The sequence below is a fragment of the Poecile atricapillus genome, chromosome 1 (genome assembly GCF_030490865.1).
Source record: "Poecile atricapillus isolate bPoeAtr1 chromosome 1, bPoeAtr1.hap1, whole genome shotgun sequence".
Taxonomy (NCBI): Eukaryota; Metazoa; Chordata; class Aves; order Passeriformes; family Paridae; genus Poecile; species Poecile atricapillus.
This window is the reverse complement of record NC_081249.1, coordinates 34939419-34959826: the sequence shown is the minus strand read 5'-3', so window position 1 is coordinate 34959826 and position 20408 is coordinate 34939419. Positions and strand designations below refer to the sequence as shown.

Sequence of the window (20408 nt, the reverse complement as noted above, 5' to 3'; positions counted from 1 at the left end):
TACTAGAAGGGAAGCAGTGCAAAAGTTCAATGTCCCTTTCCTCTCCCACCCACTCTTGGCAAGGGGCTGCCGATCTCCTTAACCTAACTCAGAAGCCTGGATTAGTCTCTCAGTTTCATGGTACCTTCTGATCTAAGTGTCTTTGAACTTTTTGTAAAGATTTTGGTCATTTGTTCAGTGTCTTCTTTCTTACAGGATTTTCTTTGAAAGAAAAATTTCAAAAACCTCTATTTCTGTGGCAGTTTTCACTGAGGCTATTTCAATTTTGCGATACTCCCGCCTTCAACATCTGATTTTCAAACTCTGTTGAATCAGGCTGGAAACAGACATCTGAAGTGACTGCTTAGCAAAATAATTACATTTTTTTCCCAGTGGTCTAGAGTGAAAAATATGCAAATATGAATAAAATGAACTCATTTGGAAGGCACTGAGCTTTAATGAATAACCATTTATATAACAGCAAAATAAAGGAAATTAAAATTTGTTGTGAACACAAGCTCTTTTAAAAGAACAAATTAAGTGAACATACTGAGAGTTAAATCAAGACACTGGAGGCTTTAATAAGCATGATCTCTGCATGAGAGGTGCTGAATAAAAGAGGAATCAAATAAGATCTTCACAGAATTGGGACAAAAGTATTTTTATTTCTAGCATAACACTATCCAGCCTAATAACAACACATTGAGTTTGAAATCCTTCCCTAGTACATTACTTGAGGTGAAACAGTGAGGAAAATTTATCTGCTACCCATAAACCCTGTGCACAAATTTCCCCAGAAATGGCAGTTTCACTGGAGGGTTTGTTTGTTGATGCTTCATCTATATCTGGAAATTAGCATCAAACTGAATGTTTTTCTTCTCTACAAGGCCGGATGGTTTTAAAGGGAGAAAAACTGCAAGAAGAAAATACTGCAAATGGCTGCTTTGTTGTTTTGGGTTTTCCTCCCTCCCTCCCTCCCTCCCTCCCTCCCTCCCTCCCTCCCTCCCTCCCTCCCTCCCTCCCTCCCTCCCTCCCTCCCTCCCTCCCTCCCTCCCTCCCTCCCTCCCTCCCTCCCTCCCTCCCTCCCTCCCTCCCTCCCTCCCTTCCTTCCTTCCTTCCTTCCTTCCTTCCTTCCTTCCTTCCTTCCTTCCTTCCTTCCTTCCTTCCTTCCTTCCTTCCTTCCTTCCTTCCTTCCTTCCTTCCTTCCTTCCTTCCTTCCTTCCTTCCTTCCTTCCTTCCTTCCTTCCTTCCTTCCTTCCTTCCTTCCTTCCTTCCTTCCTTCCTTCCTTCCTTCCTTCCTTCCTTCCTTCCTTCCTTCCTTCCTTCCTTCCTTCCTTCCTTCCTTCCTTCCTTCCTTCCTTCCTTCCTTCCTTCCTTCCTTCCTTCCTTCCTTCCTTCCTTCCTTCCTTCCTTCCTTCCTTCCTTCCTTCCTTCCTTCCTTCCTTCCTTCCTTCCTTCCTTCCTTCCTTCCTTCCTTCCTTCCTTCCTTCCTTCCTTCCTCCCTCCCTCCCTCCCTCCCTCCCTCCCTCCCTCCCTCCCTCCCTCCCTCCCTCCCTCCCTCCTTCCCTCCTTCCCTCCCTCCTTCCCCCCTTCCCCCCTTCTTAATGGAATTTAGAGATAACAGTTGTACAGCTGTACGACTCTAAATTTTATGTATTATCTCCAGTATCTGGAATGTTAAATGTATTAATTTTGACTAAATTTATTTTATTTATTTATTTATTTATTTTATTTTCCTCCAACTTTGGAATTCTTCATTTTGGAAAAAGAGCAAGGGGAAGTCTGTTTTAACCCTTAGGGAAGTTTTTGTGGAATCTGGATGTGATACAATTCACTTTTCCCACAGACTCAAATCTCAAGTCTGCTGGTCCAGTTTTATATGGAATATTCTATTTTCCTATTTTATATTAATAAATGAGATAAACTGGCAGAACTTGTGTGCATTGCAGTGCATTTGTGCAGCCCTCATTGAAGGCCTCTGCTGCCTGACAGGATGCACACTTTTCCACCTGAAACTTCATACTGGCTTTACACTGTGGTTAGCACTTCATAGTGGCACTCCTTAAATTGATTGCATTGCTAATTTTTCATTTCCTATCCTTTAACAGCTGGAAACAGTGAAAATGATGGCCAAGAAGCGGTGAGGAAAATAAAAGAAGAAACTTTGACTGGAAAAGGTACCATATTATTTCCTTTCATTTAAGAATCTACATTTTCTGTCATCTCCTTTTATGTGATGTCCCCTTGTGTATTGTTAAACTTTCTTATTAGAATTTAGGGCACTGGAACAGGTTGCCCAGAGCAGTTGTAGATGCCTCCTTCCTGGAAGTGTTCAAGGCCAGATTGGATGGAGCTCTGAACAAATTGGTCCAGTGGAAAGTGTCCCTGCCCATGGCAGGAGGTTTGGAACTAGATGCTTTTTAAGGTCTCTTTTCACCCCAATGATTCTGTGACTCTATGAACCAAATTCCTGAAATAAATCTGACTCAAGGGTAAAATGCATAGGATTTTTTTAAAAACCATTTTCAGCCTTGTTTAACTTCACTGTTTGTCACTGAAAAAGGGTTGCCTGCAAGTTACAGTCTGCCTGCATATGTGTGTGTGGATGATATAATAGATGGGAAAAAATTCAAATACCAGTAACTTTTGTTAAGGGGAGGATGACAGCAGGTAGGAGTGTGTGCTTTGTTTCTTTGCTGGTTTTAGGAGCTAATAGGTTTTTGAAAGATCAAGGCTGGTTGACTGGGCTATTTGACATGTTAAGAGCTTAGAATACTTCACAAAGTAAAACAAATAAATGGACCTTTCATATCAAGCCTATATACACACTTTTTTGTGGTTCTCTGTTCTCTCTGATGATCTATCATGTTTGTAGAGGTATAAGGTTAGCATAGCTTGATAACTAAGAGAAAAGACATGTTCCACTCTATCTGCTCTGTGATTGTAATTTGCAGTTTATGGTGGAGGTTAGTGCAGCTCATATTTTTGTCATTGGGTGTAGTTCCTAATGGTGCATGATGATTCATTCCTGCCACTTTGATGTATCATTTCCTGGCAAAATAATAGGGCAGTGTTGCTAGTTCAACATATTTAGGATCTTCATGGCTTCTTCTGAGATCTGATTCTGTTTTTGTGCCTCTAATAATTACTGTTATGATGATCAAAATACATGTTAATTATTGTGTTAAAAAAAACTTTCATTAGGATTTATCTTTTGACTTAAATGTGCATCCATTATAGCCTCAGGATACATGTATGCTAGTTAAAAGCATCATAAATTAAGGCATAGTTAGAAGGATCATGAAAGGAAAAAGGTAATTATTACATCAATAAAATATTTTGCTGGAAGTTTCTGTACAGAGACCAAAACCAGTTGGAATTAATTATGTCACGTGACTTGCATGAAGCTGAATAAACCAGGGCCCATCTTATTTTCTCCCTTCTGCTTGATCACAGGCTTTTCTAGCACTCCAGTCTTTCTAGATTTTTCTAAGTAAAGTAAGTTATAGCCCTCAGTTATAAACTGTTAAGATACAGATGTCAGTTTCAGGAAGCTGAAAGTGTATTTAAACTTGGCTGAAGTTGTTCCTCATTGTAATTATTTTGACTGAGGCTTAAGTAATCTCAGGCCCTGATAGGTTTGCCCTAAAAATAATTTGGAAATTGTCTTTTCAGAATTTTTCACTGATTGAGAGAAATTTGTATTTACAAGTGTAACATCCTGTACAAAAGACTTGTGCAGAACTGAGTGCCACCTCTGTGTTACTGTGTATCAATGAATTTTCACTCTGTTTTTAATAGGATGTGTGTGTAGATACTGTGACCAAGACAGGGCTGTGCAAGAGTATCACCTTTTCAAAAGCTACAGTTCAAGATCTGTTTAATCACTGCTTAAAACCATTATTGGTTGTCTTGGCCCTTTTCCCCTACTTTTTCTTTGAGCATTTTTCATGGCCCCATATGAAAACACTGCTTTCCAGAAACTGCTCTCATCAGGAACATCAGACTCTTGAAGGAGAACTACTCAAAATATTATTGTTGGGCAGCCAGTGTGGCAAGGATTGGGACAATATAGCTATTATGGACAAACAACATGATTGGATGCCATCAGTTTGTTATCCAGATCTCACATCTCTTAGAACAAAGAGAATCTCCTTGCTTTTTATCAGGTTAGACAGCAAAAGGGAGCAAAAGACCTTGTCCTCTCCTTGTTGCCTGGCTGAGCCATACATAGCACAAACATCCCCAGAGACAGCTCTGGGAAAATGCCAGGTTTATTGAATGCAAGTAATTACAATGTTTTTAAGGCACTGTCATCCTTCTCTGTCATGGCCCACTGTCTGTCTGGGGCTTTGTCTGGTATCTAAGGGTAAGCAGTTTTACTTGACATAATCTGTACTTACTTCTGGGACAAGTGAGATTCAAAGCATTCACATAAGTAGTTCCTATGAAGCAGCTGATGAGCAATAATGTGCTAACAGTTGCAGAGAAGGATAAAGGACAGTAAAAAAAAGGCTATGCATGCAGGTGATGGGATTTTTTTTTTTTTTTTTTTTTTTTTTTTTTTTTTTTTTTTTTTTTTTTGTTAAAGCATGGCAAGACGTGAAAAAAGGATGGACAGAACTTCTGAATACAGGAAGGCAGGAAGCCTGGTTTCCCATGCTGGTGGCATGGAAAGCAGAGCCAATGCCAAAAGAGAGTAGAGTACTGGAGAGGAAAGCAGTTGCAGCCATTCCCCTACAAAGCAGAGGTGCTAAAGGACTCAGAAAATCTAAGTAATGTAGCACTTCACCTCTTCCTTCCACCTGTCCTCTCCCCTGGTGCTGCATCAGAAACCTTCTGAATACTGAATCCCTGCTGATTCCAGACTGTTTAAGTTTCCTTCTTGGTTTTGGGCCTCTGTTCTGGGTAACCTAGTGCAAAGTGTAAGGAGGGAGGACTTACATGGGAGTGGAAGTAAATATACTACAAATCCCCGGGGCATGATAGACCCAGTTAGCTTAACCATCAGAACCTCCTCCATGATAAAGAAATCACCGCCCTCAGATATCCAGACCAGGCCAGAGGTACTGCTGCATTGTCATTAAAATTCTCACATGGGCACTATTTCCAAAAGACCAAGGGCAACACATTGCTACACCCTGAATCATAAAGCTGGGAGAAGCCAGGATGATGTGGACGTTTATCTTGCTTCCATTTGTTAAATTGGGAACTTGTGTTGTTAATAGTAGCAATTATATGGCTGGGAAAATCCTTGATGGCTCAGGATTGCCTCACAGACATTCTAATTGGATAAGCCTGTGTAATTTGCACATAGGGTGTGTCTGTGTTAGTGTGTGCCTTAGATCAGTTGGGTGCTTTTCAGGCAGCCCTCAGCTCTTGGCTGCTTGCTGAGCACAGGTTCCTATCAGGAAGGGCACTGCAGGTCCTGGCCTGGATTCCCTTTGGAAAGAACTAGCCTGGGAAGTGAGTTGCAGCAGTAACAGAGCATTACTGCATGGGGGCAAACCCAAGAGTTTATCCGAACTAAGCCTTCCACAGACCTGCAGCAAGTGCCTATGTCAGGTGCTCAGCTCAGAATGAGTTTCAGAAATGGACTTCTATTGATCCTAACTGCTTGCTAATGCAGCCATAGCCATAGTTACCAGTCGTGAACAAACTCCATTGAGTTGTAGAAATGGGAGGTTTCTGTAATAAACTCAACTTTCAGTGATGCTGGAAAAGAATCTCTCTGTTTACATAATAAAGTTATATCTCCTGACTCAGTTACCCTCAGCTTATGTCTCTGCAAATAAAAGCAGGCTCTAGCCTGATGATTGCAAACATACAAATGTTTAAAACTCATATATAAACATGAATGAAAGCTTCATTCATTCCAGCAAAGGTTCATGAATGCCAATGAAATCAGCAATTAGCAAAACTTTATGCATAAATATCACATAGAGCAGTACCAAGGGAAGGCTCTCACAACTGGAGTGTAGGAGCTGGAGTTGCAACTAGAGTCAAAAGAGAAAAAAATTAACATTTAGTGAGAAAAGAGGGTGTAAAAGTCATATTAAGTGTAGACCTCTTCAAAAGGAGAAGCCTGCATTTAATCTTACACAACATTTTTGTGGCAATTCAAATAAAACCACAATTATAAAACTATGAGCTAAATTCACAGTGTTCATGATACTTCCATTTGAAGTCAGGTGAGAAAGGAAGAAGAGACTTTCTCCCTCAGAGTCAGAAGAATGCAGAGGTTAGCACAGTGGCAACCAAATTGTGTCATTTACAGTCTGGCCCACATCAAGACAGTGTGGGCCAAATAGTAGGATGAATTGTCTTAAAAACCATTCATGTGCATTTAACAAGCCTGGCTTTTTCCCAGAGCTTTCTCTAGAGATGTTTATGCTATATGTGGCTCAGCCAGGGAATAAGGAGATGACAAGGTCTCTTGCTCCCTTTTGTAGTATAAGTTTCTAATAAATAAGGATTTTTCTCTTTTTATTAGACATCTGAGATTGAAGAATTGACGTGAAAGAAGAAGGGCTAATGTAGCCAATACGCACCATGTGTAATTGCAGAATAACTTGTGGGTGGTTTCTCCACCAACATTTGCTGTATGTCAGGCACCATTTTTAACAGAGCAGTCCAGCTTTTTCTGCTCTGTACCAGACAGTTTCTTGTTAGCTTTCCCTGCAGGCTAGGGGAACTCATCTGCTGAGTTCCCAAATTCACAAACTTTAAACTTGATAGTGGTATTCCCAGCATGTTAGTGGGAACTGTCTTCAGCAAAGACTTCATTTCAGCAAGGACTGACAGCTTGTTAATATGTGAAAAAATGTCTGCCAGGAGTTTTTCTTTTGCATGGCATGTCAAAGATGTCATTATGGAAGTGGTCATCCAACCAGCCAAAAATAGTGGAAAATATTTATATTTGAGACATATCTTCTACAAGTATGCATAAGTATGCATGAGTTTATGCTTGTTTGTGATGCTTTTTCTTTTGTGGTGTAGTTTTGAGCTGTAAAAGCATAACATCCTGGGCTTGTGGCTAGACTTAATGTGGCTACTTTGTCTCTTCTACCACATCCTGCTATTGGAATATCCTTTTTCTACCACTGCTGATGCTGAAAGACCTGTAGGATTGGTTAAAAGAGCTTCCTGACAATAACAGTGCAGTTTCCATCTATGTGGTTTCTTTTCTCATGCTGGTGCATTATCTCCAGTTCTTGGCTTTGCCAGGTCAATGGCTGCCCTCAGTTAGAGTTGTACAGCTGAACTCCAGGCTTATGAGGACATCTTGAAAGCCAAAAAAGGTGGAATGAATGAGTGTAAAGAAGTCTCAGTCTCACAGTATGCCACTTTGCAGGACTCTGTGGAACTGCAGAGTTTTTCTACTTTGTTGCTTGATGACAGTTATAAGAACCTTGCCTAAATATTAGGATTTCTTTACCTTTCATAGTCTCATCTGAGGTTTTATCAGGTATATTCAAGCCATCAGAAAATATTTGAATTTTGAAAAAATATTGGTTGTGTTAAACTTAATCTAACTTTGTGACTGGATCCTCCCCATGCACAAGGGATGGAAGTCTCGTTTCTGAAGACCAAGAAAGTGATGTGTGGGCTGGTACTTTTTTCTCTGTGTCACAGCACTTATGTCCCTTATCCAGTAAAGCTGGTGATTTTTTGCTTCATTTTAAGCAGGGAAGATTTTAATCCACAGAAAAGTGTCTCCAGAGCCCTCTGATAAAATTGCTTAGGTGAAAAGCTTTCAAATCAATTGTCCTGCTTTTATGTTTTGATTTACATAATTCTTTGATGCAAAATCATGGTTAAATTTGTTAAGCCTGTTTGCTCTACATCTTTTCTTGTTCTCCTTTTGACTTCCAATGTAACATAAGATTTCCCCTCTCAGTTCTTACAGATACTTAAAACAGTAGAGAACCTCCTATTTTTTGGGTTTCTTAAAACACTTTGGAAATTGAGTGGTCATGTTAACAGTGTGGAAAATCAGAAATTAAGAGCAATATGAATATGGTTCACATAGTTGAAGATGAGTTGCTTATCTGGATACTGAGATGGAGATAAAGCCTTTCAAATGTGAAATGTATTCATAATGCAGGCACAAGCTCCTCCTGTTGGGTTCCTGAATTCCCATTTCCATTGGAAATGTGAAACACATTTCATTAACAGGCTCTGCCACTAGGAAACATGATTTTCTCTTATTTAAATCATCTCTAATTGAAACTTAGAGACAAAGAAGTGCACAGGTGTAGCTGTAGGCAGAAAAACAAAGTCCCGTCAGATGTCTTGAAATGATTTTCTGACTGTAAATCACCAAAGCTTTGTGTGACTAATGGCACCAAAGCTCTGAGGTTAGGATTTTGCTGATTGTGCTGCCCTACTGAAGGCAATCTGGAGAAAGGCAGTTTCAAATTAAAATTGCCTCTTCAAGGCTGGAAAAAGCTCCCAATTCAGACTTTTACAGGATTTTGATCCTCTTGTATGCACTTGTAGAGTCATGATGTTGTGCAGTGACTGAATAAAGGTGCTCCTGGGTTTGTCACTTCCTTTAATATGCCATTATTTTTTCCCATCTCAAGCAGTAGTTGCAGACAGGTTGTGTGAGCTATTCCCAGACCTTGACTGTTTTCAAGAAAATTGCCAGCATACACTGAAAGACAAAGCCAAGAAAAAAACAATTTGTTTTTTCTTTGGAATGCTTTCATATTTCTCTTCCAAGAACTACATTATATAGACCTATCTTCTGTGGGTTACATGTAGGGCTTTAGAAGTTAATTTGCTTATAACAAGTAGAATATTTTATGTGGAAATGGCATTGGCTTCTGTACTGGGGATCCAGCTGCCAAGAGCATGAAGAACTCGTGGGCTGAAGTAAACTTGGAATAAGCAGAACCTGTATGCTGTGTGAGCAACCTCCCAGGTATGAGCTGCACATCAAACAAGAGATGCTGGTCAACCTGAGTGTGCTGGTCTTTTCTTGTCAGCTCCATCTTTACAGTATGGTAAAGCTCCAGAGGAAGTACAGCTAGAGAGGAGCCTCTGCTCTGAACCTCTGAAGGGCCAATGCCAGTGTGCCCATGCTTAATTTGTGCTTCAAGGACTATTTTTCAATGGAAAAGAACTGAAGCTCTGAATAGATGTCCCAGTTCTTAAATGAGTTTTGAGCCAGGCTCTCCCCAGCAGTGCCCAGTGACCGGACCAGAGGCAACAGGCACAACCTGAAATGCAAGAAATTCCATTAAAAATAGATTTTTTTAAATTTTATTTTTTATTTTTTTGCTTTAGCATAAGAGCTTTTGGATATCAGCACAGGTTGCCTAGAGAGTTTGTAGATTCTCCATCTTGAGAGATGTTCAAAAGCCAACTGAATACAGTCCTGGACAATCACCTCCAGGTGGCCCAGTATGAGCAGGGACCATCTCCTTCCAGCCTCAGCCATCCTGTATCTTTGTAAGTCTAGCAAATTTCAGCTGCCAGACCCACATGAAACCCTGTCTGCTTTGTGTGTCCAGACCTGAATACAGGCACTGTAGCATACACAGCTTCCAGGACTTCAGGGCCTTCCACAAACTGTATCAGTTCACACAGTGCCAATATTAAGACTCTTAGGTACATGTAGTGATAGGAATAGCAATAATTTGACCTCAATTCAGTCTTTGGAAACAAATATTTGAAAAAACCTTCATAGCAGTGTAAAAAATCACATCTGTGCGAGTAAAAAAAAAACATTCTGTGGAAACAAAGGGAAGAAGTGTAGGAATGCTGATCTTTAGAGTAAGAATGACTCTGAAGCAGCTTCCATTCTTGTTTCTTTTGGTGTTTTGGATTTTGGTTTACTTTAATGTTGCCGTTTCTGTTTTTGTTGCTGTTGTTTGAGTTTTTTTTTGTTTGTTTGGGTGTTTTTTGTGTGTTTTGTTCGGTTGGTTTCTGTTTTGTTCTTGTTTTTCATTCGTCGGGTTTTTTTGTTTGTTTATTTTTTTGTGCAGGGCATAGACTAATATTTATTTTTAAGACTCGAGTTTTAAAATATAGCTTTCAAATTTAATGTGTTCAAGATTACATAATGCATGTAATCTCTGACACATTTTCATCATCTGACTAAATTATCATGCTCATGTACATTTCTAAACCCTTCTTAGCCTAAAGTCTTGCAGGAAGTGTGTAATGCCATCATTTTTTAGTGATCTTTTCTGATACCTGGTGCTAGAAAACCTTGGTTGTAAAAAGAAAAAGAAATATTCCTAAAGATACTTAGAGACTTTTCAATTAAGCCAAACATCTAACGTGAGTATCATTACATGCCTAAAAATCACGTCTCAGTTTGGATTTCTCTTCATAAATTGAGGCACTGTTTCTAAACAAGATGATGTGAACTGTTACCACCACCTGATTAATTTTCCCAAGATAATGCTCTGCTGTGTTTCATTCCTTATTTAATTTTAACATTATTTCTGCCACTGACTTCTCTTACCAAGATTACTGTTGACTTCAGGCTGCTTGGCAGGAGTAGCTCTTCACAACTGATGTGACTTGAGGAGACAAAATAAATCAAATCATCTTTCCAACATTTACTTTGACCTAGTTGAAAAATAATCCTTGCTGATGTTTTAGCTCCGAAGCATGAAAAACGTGGGCCTGTGGTTGGAGAGAGATCTCCATGGCTCTGGGCAAGATTTGCTGTTGTTCTGTGTTTCCTCTCATTTTACTTCTATCTCTCTTATGCTCTCTTGCACTTTTTTAAAAAGTAATTTACAACAACTAAGCTTCCTGGAACATGGATCTCATTTAAATGATACAGTATCATTTAAATGATACTTCTGTCTCTTTTAGAATTTGATCCATATAAGGGAAAATAAAAGGAAGGAAAAATAATATAAGGAGAAAACCAATTTCTCCTTTTCAAAACTTTGTCATGGCAGTTGGGGGCTTCTGAACAGGATGTTTGTAACAAGTTAATTTTCCATCCTAAAATATTGCAGGCTTTCTCCTAGCTTATACTCAACACCTGAAAATCAGTCCATGAAAAAACCTATGGCCCTAATTGGAACAATTTTTTTGAAGACAGAATTTTACCAAGAGATATGTCTGTTTGAATGGGAGTATTTATTGGCAAAAGAGAGACAGAAACACTTTTACACTCATATCTACAAAATAACACAGAGAAAGTGCAGAATCTCTGTAGAAAGGATTAACTTGAAAAGTGGCAGTTTGTGTTAAGCCCGATCCAGATCAAAGACTTTTCATCCTAACTGTGTTTCTTATGTCCCAGACTGCTGTACTATAAAAAACAATCTTTGTTTTACAATCTAGACCTTGAAATCTTCTTGAATTAATAAACTTCTGCTTATTAATGCTTTGGTTTGATTTGCAAATGCATGCTATAAATGATATGGGGTTTTTAACAAGAAAATGTTGCCAAAGTTTGTTTTAAAAAAAAGATTTTGTTTAAAAATTGCCTCAAAATGGAAACATCTTATGGAAAACACTTCTTTTGTGTGAGTCTGGACCCTTGTTCCATCAGCCTGTTTATTCTGTTTTGTTTTTTCCTTTGAGCTGATGCAAAAAATAATTTTTCTGTCCCTAGCTAAGTGAAGTCCTCAAATGGGATTTCCTTCAGGACTTTTTTTCTGAAAGTAGAAGAAAAAACACATCTCCAGTGCCATGAAGGCCTATACTTTCAAACACTAGCTATAGATAATAGATGGAAATGTCAAAAAATGTTCTTATTTGGGATAGAACAAGACTGGTATACTGAGCAGGTCTCCTGAGAATCTTGGTCTCTTCCTCCAGTTAAGGTGATCTCAAGTGGCTGGAAGGAGACTGCTATATTAGAAGATATATGAAACATCTTTTTAGTCTGCAATCACAATCCTGTAGTTACCTTGACAACTACCAATGATACATAACTGTATTGTGTTTGCCTCTTCAGATGCCCTTTCAGTCAGTCCTACAGACACAAGACACAGATTATTATTTGTTTGTTTGTTTGTTTTTAATTCGCTGGAGTCATAAACATGCTAGTCAGAAAGAAGTGCCCATTTCTGCATTTCCACCCAGCAGGATAAAATAGTATGTTTGCCTTTGCTTGCAAAAGAGAACAATTCATTGCAGTGTTCCCATATCCAATTAACCTTTTCTTCATCTCAGTGCAATCGGAAGTAGAGCATTTAGGGCCATGTTTGCATTTATTGGTGAGCATTGGGCCCCAGAGTGGGTGCTGGCAGTGTGTGTATCTGTGGAGATGGCACAACATTGTGGCTGCAGCAGCTTTGGGGAGCTGACAAGCTCAGCTGAGAGGTCCTTCACCCCCTCTGAGCTCTGCCTCTGCCTCCTTGTGGGCAGGCTGTCCTGGGGCAGAGCCTGGCATCTCAGCCTTGTGCAGTGGGTGCACAGTCTTAGAGATAGACATCTTAGTAATTTATTTAATTTTATTTTATTTTTTGTTGTTGTTTTTTATTTAGATGTCAAAGAACTCATCAGGTAATGTAAATTGCTGGTGCCAAAGGTAATTTCTTGAGAGTAGTCCAGAAATACCATTCTTAGGCTGTGTGAAAATTTAGCACTTATATCCTTAGTCTCTTAAATATAATTTTACCTCATTTTTTGAAGAAAATGTTTTGAAATAAAGCCATTCTTTTGTGCTTCCAAAGTGTTCTCATGGGGGTTATTTTTCAGAAGCTGGATGCAAAATGGCTAATCCTGCATTTTAGCTGGAAAAGTCCTACCTGCCAGCCCCAGTTTTAGGGATTTGTAAGGCAGCAAAATGAGGACAGAACAGGGGATTTAATGAATTTCCTTCTCGTGCTCTGGGGAATTTGGATCCAGTGCAGCCTGGGGATTCATGGGGGACAGCTGTGTAAGGAGTGGGTGAGGGCTGAAAGGAAACAGTGGTTGTGGGTCCCTGCCTCAGTCTGTTCTCTGCAGCTTGATGGAGAATGGACCTAGGTGGTGTTTTCCCTGCTGCCTGGCTTCATGGACCCTTTCCACAAGCTGCCATTGCAGCAACCTTTTAAAACACATCATCTTCTGGTGCTAGAAATTAGTGATATTTTTCATTCAGTTCCTTTTTTGCACCAGGTGAGATTATATGTCACTGATGATATAAGGAGTATTCAGTCTCACAGGGATGGTATAAATTTATGCTACCAGCACTAAATTATTCTTTTGCTTGAAAAATATATTTTTTATTGACCCTTTTTATTTTTGAGACATTTTTAAAAAGAATTTATCTTTTTTTGCAGGTTAATTGCAGATTTTGCAGATTCATTTCAGATAATATTTTTTAAAATATAGTTTAGTCTTTGAGTTAAAAAAAAATCAGCATTCTACTGCAATGGATGCTATAAAAAGGAATATGTACCAATGTGTTCAAAAAGTAACTGAATCAGACACATAAAATGAGAGAAAATGGGTGAAAAAAGGAAAACAGATAACAGAATGATAGGAGAAAATACCCCACAACATGAATTCTACATTTTATGTTCCATTTTCTTTTCAAATGGTCATATTTTTTAATTTAGTTTTCAATTTAATCCAAAATAGACAGTTAAGACACTAACATGCACTTTAATAAGCCAAAAAAAATGGGGAGATACTAAAGATTGAGAGAAAAGAGTGACTAAGGAGAAAATCAACAGAAGGAGTAGAGAAGGATGAAGAAAGTGAAGACAGAAGGAAGAATCTGGAAAGAGGTTGCTGCTACATAGACTTGAAGGAGCATAAGATCATATCCAGAAAATATTATGTGCAGGGGCTGAGTGTTTATTTAGCTAAGCAGACTTTTGAGTAAATGGTCCCCGAATAAAGAATTGGAGCCACTCCATAGTTCAGGATTTTATTGTTGGAAGTTGCAGTTATTACACCAAGATGTTAGAGAAACTCTCAGAGAGTCATGTCCCGGTCAACAGTGACACAGCTTTCACAGCCGTACCTGCTTGCAAGGATGAGCTGGGCTAGCACAGTGCCCACAAGGCTTGTTTAACCCCCCAGGCAGGATGTGTGAGGGTAAAGGCTTTATTTTAGCCCTCAGCTTGCATATTACCCCCAAATGCTCCATTGAGTCAAATTGTGTGTTTTCCTTTCCATTCTGTATAATTAACTTCCCTTGTCTTCTCTGAAGATCTTCCAAAGTGTTCAGCATTCCTGGAACATTTCTATTTCCATTTCTATCTCTGTCACTCTTTTCCCTTTCTCTCTTTTTCACTCTTTCTCTCCTTTCCTTACTCTAGCTCTCTTTTTCCATCTTTCTTTAAAAAAAATTAAGATTTCAGAATGGAAAATACAGCTTTGTAGTACATATCTGGCTGCTTCACATTATGTTTAAGATGGTACTAGTGTACTCATAGGAGTTGCTTTGTGTTCTCTAGTTTGCATATTGCAAGCCAACATTAAAAATCAATGGGAATGACCTGTAGTTTTATTGTGCTTTTTCATTTTCAATTTTAAAAATAATACCAGATTAATGGTGCTTGTACAGTCAGAAAAATTGCACATTTTTAAATGGAACAATGTAATTTACTATTCTCCGTATTTCATCCACTATGCTAAGTTTTTTTTAGGTTTTCTTTAGCTGGTTTCTGAGATGGAGACATAGACCTACTGCCCAACCAGGAGAAACAAGGGTCTTCATTGATTTTATATAGGATTGGAGGAGTACACGTGAATGACATGGATTGTATGATATCTTTTCTCTGGCAACTATTCTATTAAATTAGTTTCAAAGCTCTCAAATTAAAAAACACAAAGTAAGAGTGACATGTTATGTCCAGTGGGTGTTTTTGTCCTAGGAAGGGGTATCATGCTAGCCTTGGGAAAAGCCTGAAAGATAACTTCCATTATTATTCAACTGAAAAGCAGAAAAGAGTGACTGTATCATTAAGCTAATTTTCTCTGAAGGGGATGAAATAGCTGTTGATGGGTTTTCCTCTTTCTTGTGTTCCTGCCCTCTTCATCTCAGTGTCTCCCTGGCATTTATGTTTCCACTGAACCATCCCTCTGTCCTTTTCCCAAACCTTCCTTCTCAAGTCCTGTATGTGTTTCTAAATATTTCTGGCTTCCTTTTTTTATATCTCAGAACTACAAATTCTGAGTTTGGCTGCCAAAGGCAAGGCAGAAATAGGTATCAGTGGGCAGACACAGAAATTTAAAGGCAGGAACTTAACCTTTACTTATACATCTCTGTATTTTGATCACTGCCCCCAGCCAGTTCCTTGTCAGTGTGGCTCTCTTTTGCCTTTGACATGGGAGCTTTTTGCTCATCCTTTGCACTGATAAATGTTTTCTCCTTCTCTAAGTTGGGAAGGAAAGCCCCTGAGTTATGCTATGAGGAAGGACATCCAAAGCCTCCATCCATGGCATGGAAGCACAGAGCTTCCTCCTGCTGTCCAGAGACTGGAGACTCACACTGCTCTATATGTTTTGTACAATAGAGGCTGAAAGGGCATTACAGATCACCACTGTAACCACTCTAACTGAGGTTAGAAGCCCTGTTCTTTCTCCCCCCTCTCTTTTGTGGCAGTTGCATTTGAAGTGCCTCTATCAGCATATATTGACACAATTCTCAAGCATTATTAAAATCTGGGAAGCTGTTTTAGTAGTTTTATTGTTATTCTGGACATGAACAGAAAGCAGGTAGAAACCTCTGAAACCACTCTGGAGCTTTAGGAAGATAGAATAAGAAAAAAAAAAAAATGTTACTTTTCCTTTCTTGACTTTTTTATTTTTCCTTTTAAGTTGACTTGTACCCTTCCCTGCTAGGGGCCAAGTAACTCCTTAAAAAGTGAACATTAAAGGAAAATAGATATAATATTATGGTCAGAAAAGAACTTGTCATTTATCCAGGACTATGAAGATCTGGTGAGTATTCTGTACCTAACAGTTTGTATGATTACATTCAATAAATATGACTCACAAAGCTACTTGATTGTTGCATCCACGTATTTCTAACTCTTGTGGGGGGAGCATTATAACCTTCTAAATAAAGGGGTTTAAGGCTGCAATTCCATGTCTTCTTGAAAACAACGGTAAACTTACAATTGACTTTAACTTAATCAGAGATTCTACCTCATCATTTCAAACGTTCTGCCTTAATTAGAAGCTTGCCTCAGATTTATCAGGGAAGTGACAATTCTAGTAATTCTCTGGACAGTTACTCAGAGGTACTTCAGGAAGGCAAGAATTTTTGAATTTTGGTCCTAACTGGCCATAAATTTGTTCTGGGAGGCGAGTCTCACAGCTCTTCAAATCTGAATCATAATAAGTGTGCAGGCAGCTGGTATTCCCACCATGCACTTGCTACTAAAAGACCCACAAACTAAATTTCTCTATTTCTTCAGTCACTAAGAACTGTAATTCAACTACATATTTTAAAATGCCTGCCTTGTAGTATTTTTGTTTCCAATGAATTTACAGTTAATTGCAAAGATTTTTTGAAGGCTTCTAAACCCTTATTTAGGCTGTGTAGTACTGAATAGTGGTGTGATTTCTGTATATGCCAGAGTTCATCTATGCTAATGAGTCTGACTGCTTAGAAAACACTGCATAGCACCAGACTAATTTGCAGGGAGAGTAGCCTGTAAAGGTTGGCTATTAGCTGGTTTCAGTCACCTTTTGTCTAGACTTTGCCTGACAAGCAGCTGGATTCTTGTGTGTTCCCAACAGCTTCTGTTCCAGTGCAACAAGGCTGAACCAGGCTTTTCTTTATTAAGGATGAAATCAAGCCAAAAATAGTCTCTATAACTGCTGTTTTCTTTTATTCATGGTAGTTACAGGCAACAAATCAAAGATCTTAGTTGCTTTATAGTATACACCCCTGCCTGCCATATACACACAATTGCAGGCATTTTGCAGCCCTTCCTTTAATGAGCTTCTTATTCTGAAGAGGTCACACTCTTCCAGGACGTTGTTTATTTTTTCTCTGCTCAGGAGAAACACCTTGCACACATCTGCAATCATTCCCCTCTTAAGTGTCGTCTAATTGCGCACTTTTGCTCCGTCTTTCAGGAAGTTCCTAATGATCCTCCCATGCCTCTGTTAAACTGAATATTTCTGTGTTGTCAGCAACTTTCACCACCTGTCTATTCAGCCTGCTTTACAGAAAATTCCTAGCACCTGGCACCTAGCACTTGTTTGGGTATGAAGCAAATGAACCACTATGTTTCTCTGGAGAGTGCTCAGAACTGGCAGCAGGTAGACGTGATGACTGCTCCTGGTGAACAGGACCATCAGTCAGCCTTAGAGTCAAGTGAATAAATAAAGGAAAAAGAAAGGTTCTCCTGGGGTCCAAACAAACCTGACACTGAAAACCTGGGCTGGCTTTTTTGGTTGGTGGGTTGGTTGGTTGGTTGGTTGGTTGGTTGGTTGGTTGGTTGTTTTTCCAGTGATGTATATATAGAACAACAAATGCTCAAATAAAACAAACAATCATGATTTGGAAATAGGCAGTGCATTTGCCTCAAATCAAGCCCATCTTATAACAGCAGTTGTACTAAGCTCTGTGGAACTGAAGAATGAAGCTTGCAAAAGCAAGGAGCTGAAGGCACCAAGAACGTAGCATGCTAGGATGCCAGCTGCTGCTGCTGTGTAGTATCTTTGGAAAGAGGGTGTTTTATTCAGTTCTCCTGTGTATTGCCTACCTCAGTGTGTGGGTGTCAAGCCTACTGAGAAGATGGAAGAGCAAGCGGTTAGACACAGAGCAATGGAAATGCTGCGTCGACTGATCGGAAACCTTGTCTGGAAAGTGAAGCTCATTTTAAGTGAATGCAGCAAGGAAATATGTAGGAAAAAGTTGGATAATTTTGGAAGCTTTTTTTCCTTTTTGTTGGAGTAAGAGAAGGAGTCAGGGAAATATGAGCTGCCGGCAAGAACATCAGAAGACTTTGTAAAGGTTTTTATGAATACTGTGACATGTGCCTTTAACCTAGATGTATTGATCTAAAAGGGATGCAGATACTAGCATGAAGATAGACAACTAGATAAATGTAAGATTTTTGAGCTGCTCTTTCATGGCTTAGAGGATTTTTATCTCACAAGGGAGAGTTTCAAGATCCAAGCTTAGGGATGCCTATAATAATAATAATAATGGTGGAAGAGTTAGCAAAAGCTGAGGAATGACTATGAAGTCAAGTGCAACTGAAGAGCTGCTGGCTATATTGGACATATTAACTGTATACACACAGATCCTTCATGATTTTTAACACAATAAATGAACAGAAGTTGGTATTGAATATCCATATTCAATTTCAAGAGTGATATAAATTGCTGATTAAATGGTCATTTCAGTATCCTGGCTCATTTTGTGAAAGTCTCAGAAAGCAGAGCAGTGTGGATGAGGTACAGGAATGCTTTCTAAAGATGAGAAAATGTTGGTTCTTTTAATTACAGCCAATTCAGCCTCTGAATTCATGAGTATGCTTTGTTCTATGAGCTTTCTTTTTTTAATGTGCTATTTATCATTACAGTGAAGATCTAACAGCTTCATTTCACTATGTGAGGATAGGGAGAATTACAAATTGAGACTTATTTTGACTAGATATTAATATTTTTTTATATAAGCCAAAAGTGAAAACTCAAAAAGGAAGCAATATTTTGTTTCTTCTGTAACATGTCAATAAAAGCTTGTCTTTGGGGATTTCAGCCTTTCCAAACTCAATTTTAGCACTTACGTGTTTACCTGTTTTAATTAAGAATTGGCAAGCATAAAAGAAAAAAAAATCTATTTTATGAGCTGATATGATCTTAATTGAGAATGCCTGACTCTCACATTGTCATTGATCACTTATTTTTGTGAGTTATATCAAGGCACACATGAGGAATATGTAATACTCCCCCATGGCATGATCTAGCAGGAGCTGAGAGAGCCCAGGTGTTTTAAGAAGGTGGTTTGAAAAAGGTCCAGAAGTAGTATGTGATTTTGGAATCCTTGGAGGAGGCAGGGGACAGCTTTCCAAACACCTGGACTCCTTGATCCACCTGTAGGATAAGCTTTCTTGCCTAAGATGTTGCAGCATATTAATCATCTTTGCCATGTTTTAACAATTCTTTGTGCTGGAGCTCCAGAACAAAGGTGCAATGTTTTTATGCAGATCCCATAGAAACATTGGCCCATAAAAAGTATTCTTCCCTGCCTTGTTTCCTTCAGACTTGCAGAAAGATTTTGATGGGCAGGGGTCTGGAAGAAATGGGAAATAAGAGGCTTTATCATGCTTTAGAACTTTTACATCCTTATGTATTGTCCCACTAGTTACAGAGGGAAAAGTACAGATGCTTACCTAAGTTCCTTTCAAAATGTGCAGTTGTGATAGATCAGACAGAAGCTGGGAGATGTTAAAATAGACAGAAGTGGGGGGGTTAGCTGTTTTTGCTGTGCAGGAGGGAAAACATGGGCACCAGCAAAGCACAGGAAAAAGATGCAGTTGTGTCAGTGAAATAGTTTCATAATAAATGCATTTTTTGAAATGTTCGTTTCAACTTTCATGTATGCTATAAGCAATCTAATAAGTCTCAAGGTTATATAAGAAAAAACAAATCGTGCAATATACTGAAAAAGTGAGGTGGTCATGGATAAGATGGTCAGCAGACCTTTTCTTAGGTCTTTACAGGAAGAGGCCCCAAGACTACATCTGATGCAACTTAGGAAGAATATATCAAGTGCAGTATGAAGTGCTTATTAGTTACTGCTATTAAAAAAATTGCCTGCTGTTGCCAGGCCTAACTTTTTGAAGTGCCTAACTTATATTTTTGAATCATGTTGTTCTTTCATCTCCAAGATCAAAGAGCCTTGAACTTATTTAGGAATGTTTAGACTGCAATAGGCTCAGTTAAGGTGCCTGTTATATAGTACCTACCCATGTCATGATTTTGGGTGATACAGCCACATAGCTTTCTGAGGCTGAGAAATATAATCTGGTCCAAATTGTTCCTGAAGAGCTATTTGTAAACTGACCAAGAAGATGCTTCTGACTGGTGGCATCTGCATTCCATGTCAGGGTCAGACAGTTGCACATATTAATGCCAAATGTCACCTTTGTTTTTCCAGAGAGGAAATCTGGAAACCATGGAAATCTAGTCAGTTCTGGATAACTAGGGTACAGTGCAACATGCTCCCACCACATTACTTGAATTGGAAATGGTCATCAAAGTCAAAATCTTTAGGGGCATGGGTGTTTTTTTTAAATATTCCACAGGGGGTGGGCTAGAATATGGTGAATGTATGTTGTATTAAATATTGAAATTCTTGAATTTCTTATCAAGGTGATCAAGGGATAAAATCATATTTCAGCATTATGAGAGCTGGAGATTTCAAGAGCTAGCAATGTGGGTTTAGAGGGACATATATATCCTAGAAGTTTCTATGTAGCATCTCATCCACCCTGCTGAATAAAAACCTCAGTTTCATCTGGTGTAAAGATCTCATCTGGTAA

The 20408-nt window shown here is 38.9% G+C and overlaps 1 protein-coding gene across 1 annotated transcript in view; it reads left to right on the top strand.

The window, feature by feature from the left end:
* DHRSX (dehydrogenase/reductase X-linked) overlaps positions 1-20408 on the top strand; it is a 161017-nt gene that overhangs the window by 47026 nt on the left and 93583 nt on the right. Inside the window, exon 3 of the mRNA XM_058837074.1 lies at positions 2088-2156. Coding sequence (XP_058693057.1) covers positions 2088-2156 — 69 coding nt within the window. The remainder of the gene's footprint in view (positions 1-2087; positions 2157-20408) is intronic.